This window comes from Chroicocephalus ridibundus, chromosome 9 (genome assembly GCF_963924245.1).
Source record: "Chroicocephalus ridibundus chromosome 9, bChrRid1.1, whole genome shotgun sequence".
Lineage (NCBI taxonomy): Eukaryota > Metazoa > Chordata > Aves > Charadriiformes > Laridae > Chroicocephalus > Chroicocephalus ridibundus.
The window spans coordinates 22,139,648-22,149,070 of record NC_086292.1 but is presented as its reverse complement, the minus strand read 5'-3'; the positions used below and the strand labels follow the sequence as shown (position 1 = coordinate 22,149,070).

Sequence of the window (9,423 nt, the reverse complement as noted above, 5' to 3'; positions counted from 1 at the left end):
GCTCAGGTGGGGGCAGGAGCAGGACCCTGCCCCAGGGGCGCGGGAGGACTCCTCTTGCTGCCCTGGTCATTTGTCCCACGTTAGGGCCGCACCACTCCCCGCAGCACAAAACCAGAGACTCTGATTACAAGAGTCACGCTATTTGCTCTCCTTTTCCCCCTTCACTGCTATCAGAAGCGTAAAGAGGGAGGCTGGTGGGCGGAGGAGCCCAAGTTCGCCTGGGAGGCTGCGCGTCGGGGAGCTGGACGTGTGGCAGGAGAGGCACAGAGCTGCTCCATCATTTCCTTTCAAGAGACGTGTTATTTTTTTTCTTTTATTCCAGCTTTTTGGGAGACAGCACCTCACATGCCGCTAAGAACAGCACCTCTTGGGTTCGTTTCGCATTCGAAACTCATTACCAATTCCATTAATTTTAAGTATTAATTCTACATATGGGAATTTTTCTTTAAAACATGGTCGTAATGTCAACGGTTATGTGGGGAAAAAAAAGAAAAAAAAAAAAGAGAAATACTTGAAGGAAGGGAGCACAAGCCTTCCTCAAAGCAAGCAGCATGCCTCGGCCCTCCCCGTATGGTTTAGTTTACGAGTTCATGTCAGAGAGCCAATTTCGCACACAAACACAAAATAAAAGCAGGAACACAACTTTTGATCATCCTACATTGATGTTTACTCTTGTTTCCTGTAGCCCCAGGTGACAAATCTGTCCTTTATATAGCGGAGGAGTGTTGTGCTATTAACAAAGTCAACTGGACACAGTTAAAACTCACGGCAGGTCTTGTACCAAACTAAGGAATAATAATTAGTAAGCAAGTAGATGTAAAATGATAAATATAAATTCAGAAACGTTTTCTTCCGAGCAGAAATGCTCAAAAGCCGGAGAATTTACAAGCAACTTTCTTACATATGAACACGCCAAGAAGGGAGATGTTGGAGAAGTCAGCCCCGCGGAACACAAGGGCTTTTGTTCCACCATTCTCTGAGCTCTGAAGAAGTTTAAATTATTTATTTCTTCCTTCTTTTTTTTTTCTTCTTTTTTTTTTTTTCTTTCTTTCTTTCTTTCTTTCTTCATTTAACTTTGCCGGCCTGCCAGCTGGGTATAAGCCAGAAGGGTTATCCAGTCAGACCTTACTGCGATATATTTACAATGGTAGTGCATCTAAGGTTTGTTTATTTCGGGATTAAAATTCAAATGGCTAGAACCATTTAAATAATTAAAGGGCAATCAGAAAATGCCATGAAACCAAACAAATCAGGAAAAAAGTCATGGAAACCATCAGCAATATTTAATTCAGAAATTCTCTTTGTTAGGGAACTTAGCTGAAAGAAAACAGCTGGATGTAGTTCAACCCTCTAAATTAAAAACAATCTAACAAGGTCTATAGGGATAACTCTTTCAGCTACATATTGGAGACCAGATTCACTTCTACCAAGTAAATGTAATAGCACTCAAAGCTAGAAAGGAAATTCCTCAGAACTGAGGTAGTTTCTAAGTATCAGCACATTTTCCAATTCCTTGCAAGGCAACTTAGGTATTTACAATCCATTTTTTCCCACACATAAATTTATAACTTTTTCAATTTTATGGTTCCGTGATTTATTTTCTAAAGAAAAATAATCTAGCCAGAATATCCCTAACTCTACTAACATCATGTTTTAATAAATAACTGGCTACTTCTAGTAAAATTAAGCCTCCAGGATTGTTTATACCAGCCAAGAATACTTCGTCTTTATAGCTTTGCAGAAATTTGGTGTGAAAATAAAGTTGAATATAACACTGACCCTGAGCTAACAAGTAATTAATGCTTCAATATAAAAATAGAAAATTATCCTTACAAGACAAGGGTGGAAAAGAGCAAATTCTCGCGCTCTCGGTTGCTCTCCTGGCTGGATCCCTGCGTCCGAGCCAGACCTAAAGGTTACCTAAAGCAGGAGGAGACGTGCAGAAGAATTTTGAGTCTTTCCAAAGACTTTGCTTTCCCTAAACTCTTTTAAAAATTATTTCATCTCTCTTCTTAAAAATATACATTTCTTTTATTAATGAGTTGCTGTTCACCACAACACAACACAGGTAGAGAGAGGAGGGTGTCTCCGGTAGTGCCGAAAAGCCACAGCCGCTGGGCATCGTTCTCCCAGGGGATGAAACATAGGGAGAAAAGGAGGAATCTTCATCCCTGCCAGCTCCTGCCTGCTCCTACTCCCGCCTGCCTGCAACAGTCCCTTTCGCCTCCATCCCTTTTACTCCCCCTCAGAGAGGAAACAAAAATCCTGCAAACCCAAATCTGACGCCCCCGCCTCTGCCTGCCCTCCCACAAAGTATTCCTTAAAAACAGCAACGACGACGACAAAATTTAAAAAAAAAAAAAAAAAAAAAAAAAAAAAAAAAAAAAAATTAATCCAGCATTCATCTAACAAACTTGCGGACAAGACACACGTCGGCATTTGGATCTGCGAGATGACAAGTTGCTTCCAACCGAACAAGTTTAATGCCTTATTCCCACGGGGGACGCACGTCGGGAACTGCCCTACAGGAGTTACAGCTAATTGCAAGGATGCCGGGGAACAAACGACAACTCTTCTTAGCGTCTGCAGAACGGGAATTCTCTGGAGTCTCTTCCAATTTAACCCAATCTCCTGTAAAAAAGGAACAACCTGCTCCTGGCATTAACGCCCCGCGCAAACGGGGCACTTGGCACGCTGACCAGCTCTGCCTTCCCCTTCTGTTTTACCGCATAATAAAGACAAATTACTTCCACTTCTTTCCAGATAAGGCAACTAACATAATGTGGATAAATGGGAAGTTAACTACGTGAAACATGTTTTCTGCTTGTTGGGCAATTATTTTTTTTTCCCCGTAAGATAACACGATAAATAAAACCTGCTTCTGTACAGATATTTCTCATTTCAGAAACACATACTTGTTACAGGCCAAGAGAAGACCCTGGGGTGGTTTTTTTTTTTCTTTTTCTTGTAAGAAATATGGTAAAATTAAAAAAAAAAAAAAAGAAAAAAGAAAAGTGATAAAGACACAAATGCAGAGCTAACTACAGGCTTGTATATACACTTTTGTTATCCACTCTAACATGGACTCTTGGTGAACGAGACAGACTGGTAGTCCCCCGTTCCTGTTATTCCCAGAATAGCAAGGGGAAAAAAAAAATAAATCAGTATCTTAAAACCAGTGGCAACATAGTAAAAACTGTACACTGTTGTCCATTAACTTAAAAAGCAAAGTCCCTAGATGGTATAAAAGTGAAAGCAGGTGCCTTCTAACTTTGATAATAAAAGTCTTTTTTTCCCCCCCCTACGCTGCACAATTATCTCCATTGTCTTTGCATGGCCAAGAACAAAATGCTAAGGAGCAAGGCTGCTTGTGATAAACCGCTCCTGGTAGCGGCAGAAGTGTTCACGTTCTTATCGCTCTTGTTGGAGTTCCCAGTGACTTCGGTGGCGTTGAACTCGAACTCCGGGGAGCACTGCTGGAGCTCGCAGCCGCTGCCGCTCTCCTCACCGCTGCTCTCCTCACCTGCGGGAGAAACACACGCTGTCCCCCTCTGTCCTCCTCGGAGGCTTCGCTCGCCGAAGGCAGCGGGGGGGAAAAAAAAGCAAGTTCATGGATGTTCTGACATTTACGAGATTGAGCACGGGTCCTCCGGTTAATGTGACTACCGCGTGCCCTTCGTCACACGTATGTGTGCAGGTGGATGAGAAGCTCAACATGAGCCGTCAACGTGCGCTGGCAGCCCAGAAACCCCCCGCAGCCTGGGCTGCATCCCCAGCAGTGTGGGCAGCAGGGCGAGGGGGGGGATTCTGCCCCTCTGCTCCGCTCTGGGGAGACCCCCCTGCAGTGCTGCCTCCAGCTCTGGGGCACCAACAGCAGAAGGACACAGAGCTGTTGGAGCGGGGCCAGAGGAGGCCACGGAGATGCTGGGAGGGCTGGAGCCCCTCTGCTGTGAGGACAGGCTGAGAGAGCTGGGGGGGTTCAGCCTGGAGAAGAGAAGGCTCCAGGGAGACCTTCCAGCCCCTTCCAGTCCCTGAAGGGGCTCCAGGCAAGCTGGGGAGGGACGCGATAGAACAAAGGGGAATGGTTTTAAACTAAAAGTGGGGACGTTTAGACTAGGTATAAGGAGGAAATTTTTTACAGTAAGGGTGGTGAAACACTGGCCCAGGTTGCCCAGAGAGGCAGTCAATGCCCCATCCCTGGAAACATTGCAGGTCAGGTTGATCAGGGCTCTGAGCAACCTGCTCTAGTTGAAGATGTCCCTGCTCACGGCAGGGGGGTTGGACTAGATGGCCTTTAAATGTCCCTTCCAACCCAACACGTTCTATGATTCTACGGGAACATCCTCCCCGCACAGCCTGACGGAGATGCTGATTCCCACCCTCTTTACTAACACGCCTACCCAAAGCCGAAGCTTAACCAGCTACCCCGTGCTAGCATGAAATCCAATTAAAAAGGGAAAAAGAAAAAGCAAAAGGCAAACAACAGCAAACATACTTATGTCAATGAAGTCGACATCGTTCCCACTGTAGGCATTCTTCAGCTTGTTGGTCATCACCCGCAGAGCCATGATTTGCCGGCGAATCACCATGTCTGGCTTGGTAATATCAACTTCTACCTCTGGGTTATTCACTTGACTTGCTAAGCCATTGCCAGTTACTGCGAAGTCGTACCTGAAAAGAAACCGTTCCTCTTGGTACCGGAGCTGCAGCTTGGCAGTGTCCCGTGCCGAAGGGCGACAGCGTGGGAACTCGGTGATGCCACCCCCGTTTCCAGCCTGGGGGAGATTCTGAGCCCAACGCAACCTTCCCACACGCTAACCCTCACGGAGCCCTTCTCCAGCTTCTGAGCCCTTCTCCCTTCCCTGCAACCTGAGCAGCACACAGAATTAAACACTGTTTTCACACACCCTGTGCCACAAGGGCAGGGGAAAGACAATTTTCTCCTCAACTTGAAAAGAGAAGGAAGATCTGGGGTTTATAATAATAATAATAATAATAATAATGGCTTGCAACAGCATAGATCAAGCTTGCTGCAGGCAACAGAGCAAACCAAGCTGCTGAGAAGCCTTGATGCCCAGTTAGATGAGACTTTCAGGAAAACAACCTTTGGGGCCATACTTATCCCAGAGAAGCCTACAGGAACTGTTGGAGCCAAGAGTGTCATTGTGGCTTTGCATAATGCACCTTAACCATCAAGCTGGGGTATGACATGTGTACTTCTCACCACGCAGACAGCGGGTGCAATTTCCCTAATAACCCCAGCAGGAGAAACATCTGTGATGTCGAAGATGAGATACCGTAAGCCCACGCATCGAAGCGGAGCAGAGCCGAGCTGCCGAGCCTGAGGAGGGCGCGTGCACGGGTCTGAACACACGTACGGCCTCTTGGTTTAAAAGAGAGACCGAGCAATAAAACACAACAGAATACGTCTCCTAAAATAGGTATTTGGAGTGTCGTTTTATAGAGCAGGGATATGACACTTTTTTCCCCTCCTTCAATTACCTGACGTGCAAGAAAAGAAATCACTGTTTAACAGAAGAAAATGTGACTTTTCTTAGTTACGAAGCCAACTTCGGTATCACGAGAAAGAGAAAAGACTTTATCCCAGTCTACTGGTCCTGGAGACCAGGCAGTGAGATATAAGCATACAACTGAAGGGCATGCTCAAACCCTGTCTTGTATATGGGAAGGGTTTGGGTTTTTTTTTAAATATTATTATTATTATTGGTTTTGTTATTATTTGTGATCAATATTCTATATTTCAAAGAAGTCAGAGAGAGACCAAAGTGTGTAAGACTACTGAACTTTTAGCTTATTGGAGCCACAGAAAAAAACAGTAAGAGCAAAGCGAAATATCTTTCACAGCCCACTTGGGATGTTCAGCATCCCCTCTGTCTCCTTGCCCAGTGGTGCCAAGTATCTGTCTCCCCCTCCTTACTGGTGACAGACCTCACACATGGGGGAAATCTGCCGCAAAGAGCCCTGTACAAGCCGCTGATAAAGACGACCTCAGGAGGGCAGAGCCATTTCTTGTCGCAGAGACCCAAACCATCGCCCTGGCCCCAAGGCAGTTTCGAGCACGCACGGAACAGTGCAAAATTTACGCGGTATGGCTGAGTCCCGTGCCCCAAAATTACCAAGAGCAAAGACTGTTATTACTTAGAAAAACTGCTGGAAAACCCTGGATGACTGTCTTTTATTTTTTTTTAATGGAACATCTTGGATTTTGCTTATTTCCTCAGTAAGCAAACAGAAAAAAAGAAACTTCTATTTCCAAAATAGAAGTTAAACAGTTACATAAACCATACGACAAAAAACCTTTGGCTTATTCATGTGTTGGTAATTTCTTCCTTACAAGAAAAAAAAAAGAAAAGTTTTGTAACTATTTTTCCATAAAAAGCATGCATGAACACCACCGGCCCCCTCATGCCACTGACCTCAGCAGCGGAGAAGAGGGCTTTTCACCAGCCTCCATCTCCCCTGCCTTTGGTCAACAAGGAATAGAGCAATAGCTCCTGGTAGAAACACCAACTGGGAGCACTGGGGTCAACGGCGCTGTCAGAGAGCACAAGCGTCCCCACTCCGCAGCCACGCTACGGGATTTTGAACACATCACCTGCCCAAACCCATGAGTAAGAGTCCGAGGAGAGACGCCGCATCTGAGTATCTAGACTCAGTTCCCTCCTTCAAAACAAACCACCACGTAGAGCTTGGACAACCCTTAGCTCGGTGTTCAAGCTCTCCCATTTCCTAAAAATAATAGGGGTAACGGCAGCAGCCTGTCTTGGGGAAACTGGGGGTCACTCCTGTAGGAGAAGAGGGCTCGAGGACAGGGGCCGACACGCCGGGAAAGGCTGGGTGGAGAGGGAGAGAGTTAACCGGGGGAGGCAGCATCGCCAAACCTGCTCTTGGCGCTCCCGTTCCAGCACTCGTTCTCGTTGACAGTGCCTACGGACATCTTTTCATCGTTGCAAATGTTGCCAGGGAGAGATGACCAAAATTTTTTGGCTTGCTTCAGCTTCTCTTTCACATCAGTAACCTATTAAATAAAAGAAAAAAAAAAAAAAAAAAAGAGAAACACAGGACATAATCCAGAATACCAAATGCTCATTAAAAGTGAAGCTGGAAAGGTATTTTTTATCACAACAGATGTGTATAGGCCAGATCTTCAGGCTGTGTGTTTTGATGGTTGATTTACTTTTTTAATACAAAATTAAACATCGCTCCTCAAACGCATATTACTCATCAGCCAAGCCTTTAAAATAGGCACTTTTCTGACATAGAAGCGTTGAGGTAATTCATGTCTAGAGCCATGGGCAGATTACACCCCTCGGAGAGTTTAAGACAGCCAAGGAATATTAAGAAATCCTATAAATTACAAATGGAAAATTACACGCTGTGGTAGAGGGGTGTGAAGCGCCGGCGCGGCACCGTCAGGACCAGGCACTCACCAGTCGGTCCAAGCTCGTGCCGGCGGCTGTCGTCGGCCGCTCCTCCGGGTTGTAGGGTCTGAAACGAGCGCTGAAACCGCTTTCGGAGACGGAGCGAGCGGTCCGGCCCTGGGCGAGTGTTTTTGGCTGGCCACATCCCTGGAAAACCTACGCGAGAGAAGGAAAGGGTTTTATGAAATGGGAGGTCACAAGAGCCTCCCTTCTCCAGGCTCCAACCCAGCCCCTGCCCAAAATAATACATCAGCTTTATGTATACTCGAAAGGACATTAAAGAAAAAACATATCAACGAGAACAGGGAAATAAAACACATTGCATAAATAAAGCCCGCGTATCCTCTTGGCCCATTTACCTTCTGAGACACCTGCATGCTGTTCTCCTGCATGTTCATGATCGCATCCGAAATTTTCACATCAATGGGGTCCATGACTGACTCGATGTTGAAGGGACCCTCCAACCTCTCTGCTACCAGCAGCATGGAATCTAACACAGGGAGAGAAACAATGGCTTTTAATGGAGGAGCTTCAAGGGTAATGGCTAATACGGATAACAGATTAAGCGCCCAGACATCTTCTGACCAGCGCGCACAACCAGGAAACATTTTGCTCCGTTCCCAGAGCCTGCAACTTCACTGGGCGCTTACAGGCTGCCGGCACCAACCCATGGGCTCACAGACATCAAAAGCTGTGTTAAACGGGGAAGAGCCATCGCAGCCTGCCAAAAGGCAGCCTGTAATCAGCTCCTCCCATTAGAACAAGCATTACTAACACCCTCCTCTCCGTGCTCATTTATTAAATGTTTCCTTGTGTCATTTGTTTTTCAAGACTACTTTCAAAGCCACCGGCTTCCTCATGCTGGTCCGGAACACAAGACACCAACACGAAAGGGCCCAAGATGACTGTCGCCACCATCTCTCCCTTACGGAAAGCTGGAGGCTTCGCTGGGCCTGGGGGAGCCAAGGGATTGCCCCTTCTGGCATTGCGTGGACAACCCGCGCGAGGGAGACCAGGGTAAACACTGTGCACTAATGATATCTATTTGACACATCTCAATGCAAGTGGAGATGGAAAAGTCCCTCAGCCAACAAGGGGTCACTCCTCCCGTGCCAACATGCACGTACTCATCAACTACATCATTAAACACAGCAGGTACCAGACCGCCATTCCTTCCTCTGGGAAATTATTACTGGCATTAAGGCTTGCACCCTGCATTGCATTTCAGCCCTCTCTCTGGCTCCGCCCTGGACGGTGCCACCATGCCCGGTGCCAAGCACTCGTCTCTTCTTGCCCATCGCAACCTTTATTTAACCTTAGTGTTCACTGCAGTCCCTCAACCCTGGAGCATCCTGTTTACCGGCCTCCTCTTCTGCGTCACTTCGTGATGCTCTGCCACAAACTCCTCATTTTCCAGTTGCATTTAGTTCTTAATTTTTTTTCCTAGTGGGAGGTCAGGACACAACAGCTGCTCCGGACCCAAGGAAACCCTCTCCCGAGGAGCTCCTCCCCGCTCCCAAGGATACGCCTGTTCCCTTCCATTAAGGAGAAACAGGCGTTTCACAGTCAGCCTATTAATTTCTCTTGAAAAGTGTTTCTTGTGACATTCATCCTCCTCCTAAGTGCAGAAGGTACTTTCCACAAGCAGAAAACATCTGTGGGCTCCAGCTACCTGTTAAAGCCCTATGAAGATATTCCACTTACCGAACCATTTAGTAATAGCTCTGCCTTAGCGCCCAAGTCATGTTAAACTACACTAAAAAAAAAAAAAATCCCACAAACTGATGACAAACATACAGTTAAGCTACTTGTGCATTTAAATTATGAATTACTATTATTAATAATAATAATAATAATCATCATCATCCAACACTAAAAGCCCCACATGAACTGCAGACGCCTTCCTAGCCTGTAAATCCACTTTTAAAAGACAATATTCCAAAGCTTTGCTGGGTGTTAGTTAAAGGTCTATCCGTCAATG

General features: G+C 46.1%; 1 protein-coding gene across 1 annotated transcript in view; it reads right to left on the bottom strand.

Annotated features, from left to right (window-relative positions):
- Positions 1-1,013: 1,013 nt before the first annotated feature.
- GPC4 (glypican 4) overlaps positions 1,014-9,423 on the bottom strand; it is a 71,336-nt gene continuing 62,926 nt past the window's right edge. The window contains exons 5-9 of the mRNA XM_063346661.1: positions 7,802-7,932; positions 7,452-7,598; positions 6,903-7,039; positions 4,496-4,671; positions 1,014-3,523 (exon numbers count right to left, since the gene is read on the bottom strand). Of these exons, the coding sequence (XP_063202731.1) occupies positions 3,315-3,523; positions 4,496-4,671; positions 6,903-7,039; positions 7,452-7,598; positions 7,802-7,932 (800 nt within the window). The 3' untranslated portion in view covers positions 1,014-3,314. The remainder of the gene's footprint in view (positions 3,524-4,495; positions 4,672-6,902; positions 7,040-7,451; positions 7,599-7,801; positions 7,933-9,423) is intronic.